The sequence below is a fragment of the Ceratotherium simum genome, chromosome X (assembly GCF_057802395.1).
Source record: "Ceratotherium simum simum isolate JZ-2026a chromosome X, ASM5780239v1, whole genome shotgun sequence".
NCBI classification, from domain to species: Eukaryota; Metazoa; Chordata; class Mammalia; order Perissodactyla; family Rhinocerotidae; genus Ceratotherium; species Ceratotherium simum.
This window is the reverse complement of record NC_141940.1, coordinates 118867975-118886650: the sequence shown is the minus strand read 5'-3', so window position 1 is coordinate 118886650 and position 18676 is coordinate 118867975. Positions and strand designations below refer to the sequence as shown.

General features: G+C 41.7%; 1 protein-coding gene across 5 annotated transcripts in view; it reads left to right on the top strand.

Annotated features, from left to right (window-relative positions):
* Positions 1-14474, top strand: part of OFD1 (OFD1 centriole and centriolar satellite protein) — a 38299-nt gene extending 23825 nt beyond the window's left edge. For all 5 annotated transcript variants that reach the window (XM_087426488.1, XM_014791111.2, XM_014791109.2 and 2 more), the window contains 11 exons: positions 25-214; positions 1195-1325; positions 2142-2253; positions 3963-4559; positions 5055-5181; positions 6681-6781; positions 9035-9154; positions 12299-12456; positions 13272-13424; positions 13965-14032; positions 14330-14474. In XM_087426488.1, the coding sequence (XP_087282614.1) occupies positions 25-214; positions 1195-1325; positions 2142-2253; positions 3963-4559; positions 5055-5181; positions 6681-6781; positions 9035-9154; positions 12299-12456; positions 13272-13424; positions 13965-14032; positions 14330-14372 (1800 nt within the window). In that variant the 3' untranslated portion in view covers positions 14373-14474. The remainder of the gene's footprint in view (positions 1-24; positions 215-1194; positions 1326-2141; positions 2254-3962; positions 4560-5054; positions 5182-6680; positions 6782-9034; positions 9155-12298; positions 12457-13271; positions 13425-13964; positions 14033-14329) is intronic.
* The last annotated feature ends 4202 nt before the right edge of the window (positions 14475-18676 follow it).

Below are 18676 nucleotides of genomic sequence, written 5' to 3'. Positions count from 1 at the left end.
TATGTTTTCCTTTTGTCATTCCAGCTTGAGTTAGAGTCTGTGAAAGCCCAGTCTTCGGCAATAACAAAGCAAAACCACCTGCTGAGTGAAAAGGTTAAAGAGATGAGTGACTATTCACTCCTCAAAGAAGAGAAACTGGAGCTTCAGGCACAAAATAAATTACTTAAACAACAACTAGAAGAGAGTAGAAGTGAAAACTTGCGTCTCCTAAACCGTATGTCTTTTTTTCTGATTTGCATGTTTTTGTAAGTCATATTAGCTTTGTATTATGAAACTGTGCTTTGTACCTGCAAGGGAGGCTTCAATCGAGAAGATTTTATAAAATTAAGATTCTTGGATTGAAGTTACTCCTTCTTTGCTTGCTGGTGCATAATTAATAGTGTCACTAAGAAGAAATATTTTTGAACTGTACAAATCTGCCTCCGGATGGTACTAGGCTCCCCTCCCCCTCTGACCGCTGGTTGGTTTTGGCCAGTGGGGACATCCTCAAGCACTTGGAGGGAGGTCGAGGTGGTTATTGTCCCCCTACCTCCATGACTGTGGCCCTGGGCTGGCCCTGTGCCTCTCAGCCAAGCAGGATCCCCGTGCGTGTGGAATGGCCTCTCACTAGCACTCTATGCCTAGGCCAGTTCGCTCTCTCCAGGTCTGGGAATTCCTTCCTCCCCGACCCTCCAGGCCCAAGGAATAGGTAACAGCATGGCCCGTTACTAGCCCGGGGAACTACACCATCCTTTGTGGCTACCCTACGTAAGTCACTCTTTATTAAAGGGTCCTCCAATGACCCGAATTGGGGATGCCATCTGCTTTCTGCCTGGACCCTGAGTGCCACTGACAGATGCACAGATCGGGTTGGACCGTGGGGCACTCGTCCACAGGTTTTGATAGAGTGCTCCTTCTATGCCTTCTGTGCTTGATAGAGGAGAGGGGCAGGTTTTCAAGTTAATTTGAGGATTTCAAAGGATTCTTTTACTTGGAGTAGGACTCTGGAGAGTAGTCAAGTTTGCATTTACATGCTTTAAATTTTTCTGTTCTGAAATTTGTGAATCAGGATTGCTCCTAGCCCATTTAATAGAATTAATTGCATGTGTACAAAGAAGAGGAACAACAATTTGAAACGTCTTTAGCTGCTTTTGTCAAGTGAAATGAGAACACTTCAGGTTGGTAATGACCGGGCTTTTTTTTTCACCTTCGTAGGCATAGCTCAGCCGTCTCCTGAGCTGGTGATTTTTCAGAAAGAGTTAAAGAAGGCAGAAAATGCTATTGCGTTTGAGCATAAGGAGTTCGAAACCCACAAGCAAACTCTGCAGAAACAGCTGCAAAGTGAAGTGAGTAGTGCTCTTTGCTCATCCAGATGTTAGGCCGGTCCACTTTGGAGATGTGTAAACTTGGCATCCGTCACACCAGCATAAATCAGATTTATTTTAACATCAAAAATTACTCCCCCACTATGCCACGGGTATCCTTTCTCATCGGAGAAAATTCTCAAGTGATTGTATGACTTTATATTCATAATAGTAGTAAAATCCAGAGGAAAGCAAACAAACCTAAACACAAAATTTTCTAAGTCCTGAAAATGGTGCCCACTGTTAAAAATGTCTCTTGATTCTCACCCTGCGACTTACACATATTCACGGTCTCTTTCTGATGTCTGCCTCGTGCCCTGGAGTAACTATTCTTTGAGATGAGTGAAAAAGGAAGAGGATGGGCTGGCCCGGTGGTGTAGTAGTTAAGTTCACGTGCTCTGCTTCGGCGGCCCAGGTTCTCCGGTTTGGATCCTGGGCATGGACCTATGCACTGCTTATCAAGCCATGCTGTGGCGGCATCCCATATAAAGTAGAGGAAGATGGGCACGGATATTAGCCCAGGGCCAATCTTCCTCAGCCAAAAGAGGAGGATTGGCAACAGATGTTAGCTCAGGGCTAATCTTCCTCACCAAAAAAAAAAAAAAAAAAAAAGGTAGAAAACTTGTTTGTGCGTTCTGTCGTTGTTGTGTTATAGGCACTCCATGGATTACAGGCGTAAAGCTGCTCGGAATTGGCAAAACAGAAAATGAGAATAAGCCCGATCAGAGAACTGCTCCTTTTGAAGTGAGCTGTGATTTGTTCTACATTGATTTCTTTTCTTTCTCTACATCTTTTCAGATTGAGCATTCTGCACAGCTGAAGGCCCAGATATTAGATTACGATGCCTCTGTAAAGAGGCTAACTACACAGGTTTCTGATTTAAAATTGCAACTGAAACAAACTCAGACAGGTTAGAGACATTTTTAACTTATATGTGTATGTGTGTGTGTGTGTAAAGCTTCTGACGTTTGTGGAATGATCGTTACTCACTGAATTTTTAGTAATTCTCATAGTAGGGGAAAAGCCATAGAAATATGTATCAGAAGTAAACCTCCCTGTCCGTTTCAGGAATACCAGCTTGGTCATCAGCTAAAGTGACTTGCTTTCACAGGTGGCCCCTGGCTTGGGACAGCCTCATCACCCCAAATAGGAAAGGTGTGGTGGTGACACAGAAGTCCCCAAATTCATTCTGGACCTAGGCTTTCCTTTTTCATTTGTTCCTCTGATAATCAGGCCAATCGACTCTTCAGTGGTTTTCTGTATTCCTTGACAGATGTGTAAACATATAGCAGAAACAGGATGGCCTAGCAAAAAGAGCATTGCTGCTAAAATCAGAAAACGGTTTTTGTTTTTCGACCCCAATTTTGAAGTTAGTTGTTTGACCTTGGGCACGTTCCTTTAACTTCCTTGGACCTCCATGTCCTCATTTGCAATGGGGATAGTAACACCTACCGTGCCATGGTGAATGAAGATGCAGTGAGGCAGGTTCCAGTACAGGGCCTGGGACGTATAACATACTCAGGGCGTGGTTACTGCTGTCATTTGATTACTGTGTCTTCACCATGGATGCGTGACCCTGCCCCTTCCTACTTCTTAACGAGTATACTGCAGCTTAGGTATTTTCTCTAGCTGCTTTCAAGCTCAAAGGAAGTTTCTGTGTGTTACCGGTTGAACTGCTTTCTCCTGCTTTCTGGTTCTGAGCTTCCTCGGTGCCCGTTTGCACTCTTTCCTCCTCAATCCCTTGTTCCGTACTCCCTGCACTAGTTTTAATCTCTTTCCTCATTTCTACTCTTTCCTGTTCTTCATTTTCTCTCAACAATTCTGTTCGCCAAACTGCCCACAGCTGAAACCATGGCGATCTCGTATCAAGAAAAGTAGTGTAATGAAGATGGAACCTTTTCAAACACATGCATTGCCCATTGCAAGCATCTGTCCTGTAGCACCAGCGAAGAGGCATTGTGGAGAGGAGCCGTCACATGTACTGGCTTTGCGTTGGGAGATCCCAGCGGCTCTCCACCTTGCTAACTGTGTGACCAGCCTCAGTAAGCCTCAGTCCCTGATCTGTAAAATGGGAGCAGTGAGAGTTCTTAGCCCACAGCGTTATTGTGACTGCAGGTCTTCATTCCCTTCTCTGAAACTCGGGCCAAACACTGGTTTTCTGGGGCAGCATCCTGTGGTGAAACACGTTAATTATTTTGCAGTCAAATGCATGAATATTCATGCTGGGTGGAATAAATAAAGGTTATAAAGGGATTTACATCAGTTCAGGTCAAGTTTTTCAACCAAATGAGTTCAGGTCTGGTTAGGCTTTGCCACCCAATAAATTATGAATAAATTTTCAGTTCCCAGAGCTTTTTGGATTTCAAGATTGTGCATAATGGATTGTGCAGTAGTACACGTTACAAAAGAAGGCCTATGAAGCCATAGTTGGTACATACAAGCTCTCAATAAATGTTAATAATTATTATCATTACTGTGGCTTCAGAAAGTGTTTAATGTGCAAGTTTCTCCTTATTCTTCCTTTCTCTCATTTTTCAAAAATAATTTTCTTGAGTATATTTTAATTGTGTTCTCCGCCTCTTCCCCTCCTTTCTCACATTACCTTTCTGTAACCTGCAGCCCTAGAGAATGAAGTGTACCGCAACCCGAAACAATCTCTGATCGATCGTTCCATCTGTGGACTAATGGTGCCTCACGACGATGGTATAAGTGAGGATTTCTTGAAAAATCCTCTCCAACGGGAAAAGCTGACAACAGGCACAGTTACACCAAGGATCACAAGTTATCCCAATGCCAGCATGGAGGGTAGTTCCCCCGATTCTGACCTTGAGTTTGTAGCCAATACCAAGGCAAGAGTGAAAGAACTAGAGCAGGAGGCACAGCGCTTGGAACGAGCTTTCCGAGATTACCACCGAAGAGTGAGTCAGCACCCCGTGAAGAGCCCATTGGCAGCGCCAAGCCCACCACCCCTGCACTTGCTAGACACTCTCAAGAACATCACTTCAGGTTCCTCCAAGAGACGTGTTTTTGCAGAGGACAGACTTGTCTTTGAGCGGCCTCCAGTGGGCACATGTACAGAGGAGAAGAGCGATGCGTCAGAAGCGCTGATGGGCAGCTCGGCCTCACGGCTCCACAGAGGCCCTTCCTCCAGACGCCTCTCCTCCACTCCCCTTCCAAAAGCTAAACGAAGCCTGGATGGTGAAATGTATCTGGAAGGTAAGCTACTGCAGAAAGGGCTGCAGGATGCCCTGGATGTGGATGCATCTGATCTTCAGTGGCCTCCTATCTGAGTAAGAGTGCAGCCCTAGGCACCAGGAGGGCAGTAGTGGAAAGAGTGCGGGAGCCAGGCCTAGGGAAGCCCAAGCTCAGTGTCCTCTCTCTGAACCTCGCTTTCCTGCTTAGCAGGGTTGGAGTGGGAGGCAGTGGGAGAGAGGGTCAGCTTCTAGCATTTTGCTTGGCACGCAGAGGTGTTCAAAGAGGGACAGTGGCTTTTCCTTTACTGCTGGTTGGTTTTATACATTTTATTGTTATCATTGCGGTTTCATTTAGGTGCTTGAATTGTTAATTTTGTGGATCACTTATGCATCATACTCAGCTGTTTGCAAGGATAATAGAATTTATTTTCAAAGTAATAGAACTCCTTAGAAACCACGTTGCTGTCTTCTCCAAACAATTTGTAATATTCTCACCCTGGTTCCTTCTGCCCCTTAGGTCTGGGCCGATCTCGCGTTGCTGCCCCGAGTCCTTGTCCTGAGGGAACACCCCAGCCTTCACCTGCCGAGTCTAGGCACAGCCTTTCCGTCCATTCTCTCTCCAGCCCTCCGGAGCAGAAGGCCAGGTAAATACCGCATTCTGGTCAGTCTCAGCTGAGTCTGGTTAGCTGCATGGGGTCTCAGCCTTGACTTGTTTGGTTTTTTTAGGGGATATTAAAGACCATGTGGCAGTATAGAATTTGCAGTCAGGTTGTAAGATGATGTGTGATCTTTGAGAATCATCTGAATTGCCTGGGGGAAAAAGATACCTTTTAGCAAATAGGTAATTTCTGCTTGTTTGCTAAACTTATATATGGAATATGCACTATGGTATCAATAAGCATCTTCATAGTTCCATGAATAGACCAGGTTTATAAAGATAAAAAAACCAACGTACAAAATCTACGAAAGCAAATACAGTTTATGTTTAAACTTGAAACAGTTTCATACAATGATTAAAAAGTCATTTAAAAATATTTTGGCATTTAAATATAAACAAATAAGCTTCCAATTTGTCTATCATTGAAATAAATTCTAAAGTGATGATGGGTCCTTGGGTATGATTGCTGAAGCAGGATGGGGTAGATGTGTTTAGAAGCTCGATGGTGGGTCACTCAGGCTGGGATTCGAGTTGCATGTGGGCCTCCTGCCTGTGCCTGGTCCCCATGGCGGGAGATTCTGACTCCTTAGTTCTGGGTTTGATCCTGGGCATCTGCAAGATGAATCATTTCTACTGTACAGAGTTGAAAACTGCCACATGTGCCTATATGTAATGTTTTCTTTTTTTTGGTTGTTTTTTTGTTTTTGAGGAAGATCAGCTGTGAGCTAACATCCATGCCAATCCTCCTCTTTTTGCTGAGGAAGACCAGCCCTGAGCTAACATCTATTGCCAATCCTCCTCCTTTTTTTTTTCCCTTTTTCCCCCCAAGGCCCCAGTAGATAGTTGTGTATCATAGTTGCACATCCTTCTAGTTGCTGTATGTGGGACGCCGCCTCAGCATGGCCAGGTGAGCGGGGCGTCGGTGCGCGCATGCGCGCCCGGGATCTGAACCCGGGCTGCCAGTAGCGGAGTGCGCGCACTTAACCGCTAAGCCACGGGGCCAGCCCCTATAATGTTTTCTTATATTGCTCTTTTCTGTGATAAAGCCAAAGAGACAAGACACACCCGTGCCGAGTTAGGGCACTCTGATGTACATCAGGCTTATAGTATTGCATCTTTAGCTGGCTTATGCTGATGGCGTACAGAATTTTTTTTTTCAAAAATGTTCTGTGGTTCTTGAAAAAATAAACTCCTCCTAGGAACGAAATTGAGAATGCAACATTATTCTTTGTTAACAAGGGTAGTACCTACCTCACAGCATGAGGCAGTTACGAGGAGTAACTGAGATAATGTGTATTAATTACTTAGAGTGATGCCTGGTGCCTGGTGAGTGCCCAATGCAGTGTAGCTCTTATTCTTACTGAGCTGAAAAACAATTAATTTTCTAAAGCATTTTCCTGAGTCACACAAGGTTTTTATCACCCTGTGCTCTTGGGTTTACGTTATTAAAGCTTCACATTCATGAATTTTATTCTTCCAATCCAGTCTTTATCAAAGACACGCTGAACTTCAAGACAAAAATGAATTTTCAAATCTGGACAAGCTAGCTTTTAAGGATAATAAGGAATTTGAATCATCTTTTGAATGTAAGTCCAAATATGAGTACTGGTTTTTATAAGTTGAAAATGTAGAAATCTTAGTTTTGGTGAAATATATCCATTTTTATAAAAAGCAAAGCAGTTACAAAGTAGGACATTTGTATTTTGTCATAAAACCACAAATACAGATATATCGCCTCGTTTTTATATCAGAGATTTTCAGGGGTGCGTTTGAGTTCTATTTTTAAAAATTTCAGGATAATCAATCATTTCAAAGTTGGAACTAAGCCCACAAGTAAACCTTAACTTAATTTACCAAGTTTAGGATTGCCTCAGATTTAAAATAATTGATTTTTTAATTTGTTTTTTTTTTTTTTCGTTTTTATGGAATATGAAGAAGCTAAGTTATTTTTCTTTAAATTATACTGATTCTATCAACTGCCTCAGATTTAGGAAACCCATTCTTAGTGAAAGAATGGAGGTGACAGAAAATGAGCTAAATTGTCTAGAAACTGGTGTCCTGGCTATGGCCTGCCTTAGATTGCTCCACCTGGGAGCCTGCTGCTTAAGTATAAAATAGGGGTGTAGAGTTGATCATCTCTGACATTCTTCCCAGCTTGGGACTTCTTTATATTTATATATAACCTATCATTTAGTCTCATGAGCTTCATTGCGAAGTCTGAAAGTATAATATAGTTTTTTTATTAATTTCATAATAGTTTATAACATTGTGAAATTTCAGTTGTATATTATTGTTTGTCAGTCACCATTTAAATGCACCCCTTCACCCCTTGTGCCTGTCCCCCTCTCCTCTTCCCCCTGGTAACCACCAAACCGTTCTCTCTGTCCATGTGTTAATTTATCTTCCACATTTGAGTGAAATCATACGGTGTTTGTCTTTCTCTGTCTGGCTTATTTCACTTAATAAAATACCCTCCAGGTCCATCCATGTTGTTGCAAATGGGACGATTTTGTCTTTTTTTATGGCTGAGTAGTATTTCATTGTATGTATATACCACATCTTCTTTATCCAGTCATCTGTTGATGGACACTTGGGTTGCCCCCACTTCTTGGCTACAGTGAATAATGCTGCAGTGAACATAGGGGTGCCTAAACCTCTTTGGATTGTTGATTTCAAGTTCTTTGGATAAATACCCAGTAGTGGGATAGCTGGATCATAAGGTATTTCTATATTTAATTTTTTGAGGAATCTCCATACTGTTTTCCATAGAGGCTGCACCAGTTTGCATTCCCACCAGCAGTGTATGAGGGTTCCCTTTTCTCCACAACCTCTCCAACATTTGTTATTTTTTGTCTTGGTGATTATAGCCATTCTAACGGGTATAAGGTGATATCTTAGTGTAGTTTTGATTTGCATTTCCCTGATGATTAGTGATGTTGAACATCTTTTCATGTGCCTATTGGCCATCTGTATATCTTGGAAAAATGGCTTTTTATATCCTCTGCCCATTTTTAGATCAGGCTATTTGTTTTTTTGTTGTTGAGTTGTATGAGTTCTTTATATATTGTGGAGATTAACCCCTTGTCAGATATATGATTTGCAAATATTTTCTCTCAGCTGGTGAGTTGTCTTTTCATTTTGATCCTGGTTTCCTTTGCCTTGCAGAAGCTCTTTAGTCTGATAAAGTCCCACTTGTTTATTTTTTCTTTTGTTTCCCTTGTCTGAGTAGACATGGATTTCAAAAAGATCCCTCTAAGACTGATGTCAAAGAGTGTAAGGCCTATATTCTGTTCTAGGAGTTTTATAGTTTCAGGTCTTGCCTTCAAATCTTTGATCCATTTTGTGTTAATTTTTGTGTATGGTGAAAGATAATGGTCTACTTTCATTCTTTTGCATATGACTGTCCAGTTTTCCCAGCACCATTTATTGAAAAGACTGAAAGTGTAATATTTTGAACAGTTAAATGAAAGGCCTTAATAAATTTTACAAATTCTTTGTCACTAAATTTCTTAAATCGTTGATATTTAAATAGAATTCAAGTGATTATCAGCAAGTCAGATGCATTCTTCTCTGTCACTGGATTGATTTTCCTATTGGGTAATGAATTGAGTTTTGTAAATGAATCTCATTCTTTAAAGCCTAAGAACACTTGGAGAAGTGACTACATTGGCACACAGCCTCGTTGAGAACTTCTTAGAATCCTGTAAGGAAAAGGTTGGCCTGGTTGCTTTGGCTGAAACTTCAGTGCTTGCAGTTAGCTACCCCTACCCCACGCTGCACTCCCTTCTCTTGCTGTTGTTACTAAGAACTCACGGGACGATTGTCTGCACCTCGTGTAGATGCAGGGAACACGCCATGGCACTTTGAAGTGAACGGCTTCCATCCTGCTGGCGACATGCATCACGTGGACGCTGCTGCAGCCGCTGTGCCCACCAGCCCCGTCTCCTATCGCTACCCCAGTAAGTTTTTCTTTGTTTTAACTAACAAATAGCATGGCCGCATCCTGAATGCCAACCTCTGCTCTGTAAACTCTTTCATGTATCTCTGAAGGACCTTTTGTAAGCATATTATTCAAAGTCTTGGGGTTGGGGTCTTATCGTTGTTCATGACATTTCTGAAGTAATTCCCTATTTGAACATGTAAAGACAGAGCTGAGGAGAAAACTGTGCAGGCAAGGCTTCTCGTGTAGCCTTCCCGGGCCAGTTGCTTTAGAACATTTTTCTTGTCCAGAGTCTGACAGAGCAGTTACCCTTTTGCTTAAGACACTTCTGCAAAAACCGTTTCCTGAGCACCTTCATATCTTGGGAAATCATGGTGGAAAATTGAAATAATGGTTAACACCCATTATATGTTCTTAATGTGATTGTAATATTTTAATGTTATTTCTTTTTCTATCTATTTGCTTCCTTTGTATCTTAAAAACTTAGGACAGAAAAACCTTTATATTTTGATCTTGGGAAAAGCTGATGATGCTGGAGGAAAACTGGTTGTCAGACTTCTCTTGTCTGGCTCCCTTTCTCTTTCCTCTTCTCTTCTCCAGATTACCCGCTTCCCTACCAGTGTGGAGGGAGGAGCGGGAAGCTGGAGGCGGAGATCTGAGCTGCGTTCCAGGGCTCAGGCCAACAGCCAGGTTCTTTTCTCCTTGGACCAAAGTGTTTAAGCCTCAAACTTGAAAGGACATTCCTCAAGTAAAACCGTCTCTTAGTTCCTTCCAAACATTGGGAAAACATCACCCCCAGGACCTATGCAAAGCCTCTTGTAAGCAGTTTCTTGGTTTAAGTCACCACACTCAGGAATATGAGGAATTGCTGGAAGAAGCAAGGGATTTTGAGAGGGTTGATTTTACTGATTCCTGAGTAAGTCTGCTTTGGAAAGCACTCATCCACCGAGACGTGATCAAGAACTGGGCACTTTCCTGGGGCTGGGCATACAGCAGTGAGCCCACCTAAGCCCCTTTTCCCCAGACCCAAGCCTCTAGGGTGAGGGTCGGCCGGTCAGCACACCATCCCCGAGGACCTCCGGTGCGATAGGTACTGAGTAGGGATGGTGGCCACCAGAGAGCAGATCTAACAGCAGCCATCTGGCAGAGTCCTGAGTGAGTAGGGAATAAAAATAACGTACTAGAAGAAGAGAAACCAACTGAGTAGATGGGTGTTCTCCCTCTGAGATATAACGTAGATTATAATAATGGCTTTTAAAATTATTATTAAATAGTGTGGTTGCGTTTTAATCATTGAGAAGTTCTCTTATATTCTTCATTCCCCTTCTTCATCTGGGTGCAAAGGGAAATGAAAAAGGCTGAAACTTGGTATCTTTGAGCTGCCCAGTAGAAATGCTTCTTTTCTTTGCTCTTATGTCCAAAGAGGCTTCTTTGTATCACTCTGCAGCTGCAAAGTATGCCCCACAGCAAAGAAGTAGCCCTTTTTTTTTCTTGATCTTTTGTAATTGGCACCACACCATTCCTGTTTTGAGGTTGCTCTTCCCTATGAGAAACGACCCTGTGTAGGAGTAACCATTGTTCCACCAGCAAGGAGGAGATTGCATCTCTGCCTGTGGAAATGACTGACTGTCTCCTGTGGTATTTGAATTTTATGACCAGGAGAGAGAAGCCTGTGTTACCTCTCTCCTATTAGTAAAACTAACTCAGTTGCTGCTGGTGACTTAGAACAGGGCACAGCAAAAGCTTCAGAGTCCTCTAGTGAACCTGTGAATTTGTCTGTTTCTTAGCATTACTTGGGGAAAAAATTTTAGGTTATAGGCCTGAGCCGGAGGAGAAAGGTCAGCATAATCATCTGAGGGATTGAGATTTAATTAAGCCTGTGAGGTGTAGGGACTTGTGTGCAAGCCATAGGGAATAGACAAATAATTAAAGCATGGGCCTTGCCCGGAAGGAATAGACGTAAGAGAAACAGATACACAGGGTTTTTGGCAAGGCAGGTACAAAATACTGTGTGAATATGGTGCTGAAATGAGGAGGAGCTCACAGAGGAGGTGGCATTTCAGTGGAGGCTTGCCTAGTGGACGGGGTTTTGTGGGAGGAGGAGAGTGCATCAGGTTAAGGAGACAGTGAGAGAAAGGGGAGTCAATCAGGAAAGAAAAAGGCAGATCGTCAGTGCCTAGACCGCCATGGGTTTGGACTCTACCAGAGCAGAGACAGTGCACAGCAAATGCAGATCTCCTCTTCAGGAAATGACTGGTGCTCATAAAGATGGATTACTTGAAGGCTGAGACTGATGTCAGGGAGAGCGCTGACTAGGTTGTTTCAGCCGTCAAGGTAAATGGTGATAAGGACGCTAATTGCAGCCGGAGGAGCAGAAGGAGGTAGAACCTGTAAGCCCTGGTGGCCGAGTGGACATAGCTTAGAAAGAGCATGAGTAAAGGGACAGGAATGATGACTTCAGGTGTGAAGCCGGTCCCGTGGGATTTCCACATGTTGATGGCAGGGAATCCCTTAGAAACATGGATGTGAGGCTGGGGAGAGAGATCAGGACTAGAGAAAAGATGTGGGCATGATCGTGACAGAGGCAAGAGCTAACACCCCAGAAAGGGATCAGCCTGGAGGAAGTGGGGAATGGTGGCAAGATGGCGAGAGCAGCGGGGCGAGGGTGGTGGTTCTGTTCCGTTCTGCTTTGGGTGGGAGAGACTTGAGCGCCTTTGTGGGAGTAATGGGGAGAGTTGTGAAACTGCTGTGTAAACCAATGGGGACTAATGGTTAAGTCAGAATCCTAAAGCTAGGGGAGGGATCGTAACCAAATACAGAGGCAGAAATGCAGGGCTTGCCTTGGAAAGGATGAAGCAGGGAGGAGATGGGTGAAGAGCATGAGAAAATGTGATGTGGAGGGCAGGAGAGTTGAAATCACTCATGGTAAGGGTGACATGTATTCATCTCAGTAAAGTGAAAGGCGGGGTGTGGTGCTAGGAGTGGGTCTGGGGGCTCGAAGACCATGAAGATGGACCAGCAGCCTGAAGCAGGTCGACAGAGTCATCTAAGAACCAAGCAGAGTCTCCCTGAGTCTTGGCAAGGGCCCCTGCAAACCGAGCCAGCCTTTGTTTGAAAAATCTGATGCTGGAAGCTACTTGCCCTTTATTTTCTGTCCCATTAGGCATAGATCTGAAACAAATTGGAGAACAGAATGAAGAAGAAAACATATGGGAACAGCGCTTGAAAGAACGAAGGCGGAGAGAAGAAAGAAGGCACAGTGAACGACAAGAAGCTTTAGAAAGGGAACGAAGAGAACTAGAAAAACTGGATCAAGAAAGGGTAATGATGATATGTACAGCTGGATTCTCTGTCCTAGTTTCTCCATGGTACACCTTCAGTAAGTACCTTCCTCTTAGGGAAGTGAGTCCTTATGTGTCCCGAAGTCCTAGGAGTGGCAGGTAACTTCAAAAGCCTGTTGTAGGCCTCCCGATCCTCTCCTTTGCTTGAGAGCAGTGAGAAAGGCTGCGTGTACACACCTTATGAGTTTCACAGGAAACGGTAGCTTTTGCAAACCTGTTTGCGTGCATTCTCTGCTGGTCTTGAAAATAAGCCCATAAAGGAGGTGGGGGGACTGTGCTTTGCTATAGATCTTCCCTTTGTAAATGGGGTTTAAAGAAGAGATTCCAAAGGTCAGCTAGCTGGGACTAGAGGAACCCAGGGGAGGTGACTGCCAGTCCATGGTTGCTTCCAGGGACTCCCCTGCCCTTCTCCTTCCTCTGGTTCTCTTCTGGTCTTCTCTGTCCTGATTCTAGTCCCAGACAGATGGATTAGTCTGGCCACACTTCACATGCCTGCTGAGTCTTTCGTAAATTAATCTTCTGTGTGGATGTTCCTTGGAGTCCTGGTTAATTTGGTTTAAAACACCAAGACACTTTAGGCAAATTAATCTCTTCATTCAATGAGATGATGTGTTTGTCTCTCTTTGATAGTAGCAATGACTTCAATAAAAAAAAAAATATATATATATATCTACAGTTCCCTGGCATGCAGGTTGTATTTAGAGGATCAGGATTATATTACCCTGTGTTTTGAAACACTTCAGCTTTTTAAATCTATTTGTGTATTTCCTCTTTTGGTGCCCATCTGTTTCGCAGAGAATGATTGAAGAATCATTGAAGGTTGAAATGGAAAAAGAATTAGAAAAGAGTATTCAAGAAATGAAAGAAAAATCTGCTTATGGTGAAAATACTTTAGAGAAATACATGAAAATCATTCAGCAGGATCAAGACCAAGAGATGGCAGATAAGGTGCTGACGCTGTGGGCGGGCCGTCTGTGGGTCGGGGGCACCGTGGGCTTCTGTGGTTTATTTGAAAACCTTGGGACAGGAATCTCTTCTCCATTGGAGACAGACAGGTAAAAACATAGAAAATCTAAAGTTCAAATGGAGCCTCGAGTCTTTTCAATATATAGACTCTTGACAAAACTTCATCAGTTTTGCTTGGGTAAAAGATGGAAGAGATTTTGATGCGTCAAAGTTTTGTAAAAGTTGAGATGTCTCTTATTATTTTAAGAACAAGAAAGAAATATACATATCACTGAATATGAATGCATTGTTCCTGTCTGAGACGTTAATGTTTTCTCTAAGTCTAAAGTATATGAGTGTTGAGAATGCATGATGGATAGTTTATTTTGATGTGCTGACTAAATTTCATGTTTAACAGTCACCTCTCTTTTTAGACTGTTAAATTACATATATATTTTAAAAATAGTTATTAGAGAAATCAGTGTTTAATAAAATTGATGCATATCTAATTTCAAAATTCTTCTTCCCCCCTCTTTGTATCAGAACTCGAAAAACATTGTCAGAGAAGGCTCACAAGTGGACACACTGCCATCTAGTGACAAAGAGGAAAGGTATGGTGTCCTCAACTTTGTGTTTTTACGCAGACCATTATCGCATTGCTGGTTTTGTCAGCCAAGAGAAACATTCAGATGTTTGAGTCGGCCTGTAAGAAATTATTGAATCAATCAAAATTACTGACTTTAAAACAAAGTCAATTGTGTTTTTTAACTCATGAACTTGCTACTGATACAAATTGTAAGCGAGGGCAGAAACCCCACAGGGAAGCAATGAGAACATTACCAAGATACCCAAATCAACTTGACACGAACTTAACAAATTTAAAAACTTCTTGTCTTCCCCTAATTTAGTTTCCCAGGCTTTTCTCCTGAAGAACCAGATGACTTTTGGTGACCACGTTTGCTATCCAGCTTCTTACTCAGCTAACGCAACGAAAGGCCCGTGAGTTGTCTGAACAAACACACAACTCTCAATAAAAATTTCATGTGTAATCCAGTGTGATTTTGTTTTCATAATTGTGTTTGGCACTATAGTGTATAAAATAATCTATTCAAGTGACACTTCTTCAGAATTTCTCATTCTTAGGCCTTTCATTACACCAGAATGGGCTATTTTTTTCTTTTTCCATTTTTGTCTTGGGTTATATTTATTTGCAAATTTATCTTACTGGTCAAATTCCAGCCCTGCATTTTGGAAGTTTCAGCTCTGTTCCTTCCTCTCTAGAGCTGGGCTACCATCTGTCAAACAGGAGGCCGTCGTCCCCAACTCTCTCCTTGTGATTTGTCCCGAAAACAAAGACAGGGTTTTCTATTCTAGGCTCTAGAAATAGTACAGTATCACCTCTGGTCTTTACTTTTGACATCTTTTTCCTGAGAATCAACACAAACCCTTCTTCGATGGTGATAAAAAGTGAAGGTAACATTTATTGAGCACTTACTGCATGCCAGGTACAATTTTAGACCTTTACATGTGTTAACTTGCTCAATGTTCATCGCAGCCGTATGAAGTATAGGTACCATGACTCCACATTTTACAGATTAGGAAATGCGAGGCACAGAGTTAGTGAGACCCGGGACCGTCAAGTCGTAGAGCCAGGATGTGTACCCAGGTGTCAAGGCCAGTGCTCTAGTGAAAGACATCCTGGAACTTGCAATCAGTTACCCATTGGATGTCCCTCTCCAGAATGACCCTCTCCACACTGACCAAATCAAGGTAACTGCACTTGAATGCAGCACCAACATAACTTCCACAAAGGGAAGAGGAGGCTCATTTGCTCTTGGCTCCCCTTTCTTCATCTTTGTACACCTGCGGCTCTCAGTCCAGCGTCTTGCGTGTGGGAGCATCTCGGAAAAGTTCTCGAATGACACTGCCAGTATAGTCACCAACAAGCACACACACAACTGCTCTGAGTGTGAACAACCATCCCGGTTTGCGTGGACTGAGGGATGTGAGACGTCCAGTGCTAACCGATGGTCACCCAGCTCCTAACACAGGAAGGGTTTGTCGGGTCTGTCTTTCCAGTAAAATCCTAGAGGAGATCATTTCCCTTTACAAATACAGACTAGGCTGAATTGTTTTTCCCGGTGATACTTGTTTGGCCATTGAGTTCCATAACAAAGTGGGGAGGAGATTTTTTGGTATATATTATTCCTTAGGCTTCTAAGGAATTTTTCATTGAAGTACACCTTTGAAAGTAATTGAAAGAAAGAAGTTGTCCAGGCGCCATTCATTATCACACTTAGCATAGCAAACATTGAATCATCTTGCCACCAAGAACTTGGCATCTTCTCTTTCAACAGCACCTCAGGTAACTTTTTTTTCTTCCAGCTTTATTGAGATATAATTGACATTTAACATTGTGTGAGTTTAAGGTATAGAACATGTTGATTTGATACACTTGTATATTACAAAATGATTACCACCATAGCGTTAACTAACACCTGCATCCCGTCACATAATGACCACTGATTTGTGATAAGAACATTTAAGATCTACTCTCTTAGCAACTTTCAAGTATATAATGCAGTGTTATTAACTATAATCTCTATGGTGTACATTAGATCCCCTGAACTTATTCATCTTCTAACTAGAAGTTTGTGCTCTTTGACCAACATCTCCTCTTTCTCCCACTCCCCAGCCCCTGGTAACCACCATTTTAGTCTGTTGCTATGAGTTCAGCTTTTTAAGATTCCATGTGTAAGTGAGATCATAAAATATTTGTCTTTCTCTGCCATGTTTCACTTAGCCTTATGCCCTCAAGGTCTATCCATGCTGTTGCAAATGGCGGGATTTCCTTCTTTCTCATGGCTGAATAGTATTCCATTGTGTATATATACACATCTTTATTCATTCTTCCCTTGATGGACACTTAGGTTGTTTCCATATCTTGGCTATTGTGGATAATGCAGCAAACATGGCAGTGCAGACATCTCTTCGAGATCCTGTTTTCGTTTTTTCTGGATAAATACACAGAAGTGGGATTGCTGGATCACACGGTGGTTCTATTTCTAATTTTTTGAGGAATCTCCATACTGTTTTCCATAGTGGCTGCACCAATTTATATTCCCACCAGCAGTGTATGAGGGTTCCCTTTTCTCCACGTCCTTGCCAGCACTTGTTATCTCATCTTTTTGAGGATCGCCATCCTAGCAGGTGTGAGGTGATATCTCATTGTGGTTTTGATTTGCATTTCCCTGATGATTAGTGATGTTGAGCACCTTTTTGTGTACCTGTTAGCCACTTGTATATTGTCTTTGGAAAAACATCTATTCATTTCCTCTGCCCATTTTTTAATTGGATTGTTTGTTTTTTTGCTATTGAGTTATATGAGTTCTTTACGTATTTTGGATATTAATGCCTTATCAGGTATGTGGTTTGCCAATATTTTCACCCATTCAGTAGGTTGCCTTTTCATTTTGTTGATGGTTTCCTTTGCTGTACAGAAGCCTTTCAGTTTGATGTAGTCCCACTTGTTTATTTTTGCTTTTGTTGTCAAACCCAAGAAAATCAACACCAAGACCAGTGTCAAAGAGCTTAACCCCTACGTTTTCTTCTAGGAATTTTACGGTTTCAGGTCTATGTTAAAGTCTTTAATCCATTTCAAATTGATTTTTGTATATGGCGTAAGAGAGGAGTCCAGTTTCATTCTTTTCCATGTGCCCATCCAATTTTTCCAACATCATTTATTGAAGAGACTGTTCTTTCCCCATTGTATTTTCTTGGCTCATTTGTTGTAAACTAATTGGCCATGTATGCATGGGTTTATTTCTGGGCTCTCTATTTTGTTCCATTGATTTTTGTGTCTGTTTTTATGCCAATACCCTACTGTTTTGGTTACTGTAGCTTTGTAATATAGTTTGAAACCAGGAAGTGTCATACTTCCATATTCTTCTTTCTTAAAATCGCTTTAGCTATTCAGGGTTTTATTTATTTTATTTTGTGGTTTCATACAAATTTTAGGATTGTTTTTTCTATTTCTGTGAAAAATGCCTTTGGAATTTTCATAAGGATTGCACTGAATCTATAGATCGCTTTGGGGAATATGGACATTTTAACAATATTCTACCAATCCACGAGCATGGAATAGCTTTCCATTTATTTGTGTCTTCTTCAGTTCATTTCATCAGTGTCTTACAGTTTACAGTGTACAGATCTTTCATCTCCTTGGTTAAATTTATTCCTAATAATTTTATTCTTTTTGATGCTACTGTAAGTGGGATTGTTTTCTTAATTTCTCTTTGATAGTTCATTGTTAGTGTATAGAAATGTAGCTGATTTCTGTATATTGATTTTCTATCCTGCAACTTTACTGAATTTGTTTATTGGTTCTAACAGTTTTTTGGTGGAGTCTCTAGGGTTTTCTATGTATATCGTGTAATCTGCAAATAGAGACAATTTTCTTTCTGATTTGGATGGCTTTTATTTCTTTTTCTTGCCTAATTGCTCTGGCTAGGTCTTCAAGTACTATGTTGAATAAAAGTGGCTAGAGTGCACATCCTTGTCTTGTTACTGATCTTAGAGGAAAAGCTTTCAGCTTTTCACCATTGAGTATGATATTTGCTGTGGGCTTTTCATATTTGGCCTTTATTGTGTTGAGGCACGTTCCCTCCATACCCAGTTTGTTGAGAGTTTTTATCATGAAAGGATGTTGAATTTTGTCAAATGCTTTTTCTGCATCTGATGGGATGGTCATATGACTTTTATCTTTCATTATGTTAATGTAGTGTATCACGTTGATTGATTTGCAGATGTTGAAGCATCCTTGCATCTCTAGAATAAATCCCACTCATTCATGGTGTGTGATCCTTTTAATGTACTGTTGAATTTGGTTTGCTACTATTTTGTTGAGGATTTTTGCATCTGTGTTGAGGGATATTGGCCTGTAATTTTCTTTTCTTATAGTGTCCTTGTCTGATTTTGGTATCAGGTTAATGTTGGCCTCATAAAATGAGTTTGGAAGTATTCCCTCTTCTATTTTTGGAAAAGTTTGAGAATTGGAGTTAACACTTTAAATGTTTTGTAGAATTCACCAGTGAAGCCATCTGGGCCTGGACTTTTTTTTGTTGGGAGATTTTTGATTATTGATTGAATCTCCTTGCTAGTAATTGGTCTCTTCAGATTTTCTGTTTCTTCATGGTTCAGTCTTGAAAGGTTGTATGTTTCTAGGAATTTATCCATTTCTGGTAGGTTGTCCAGTT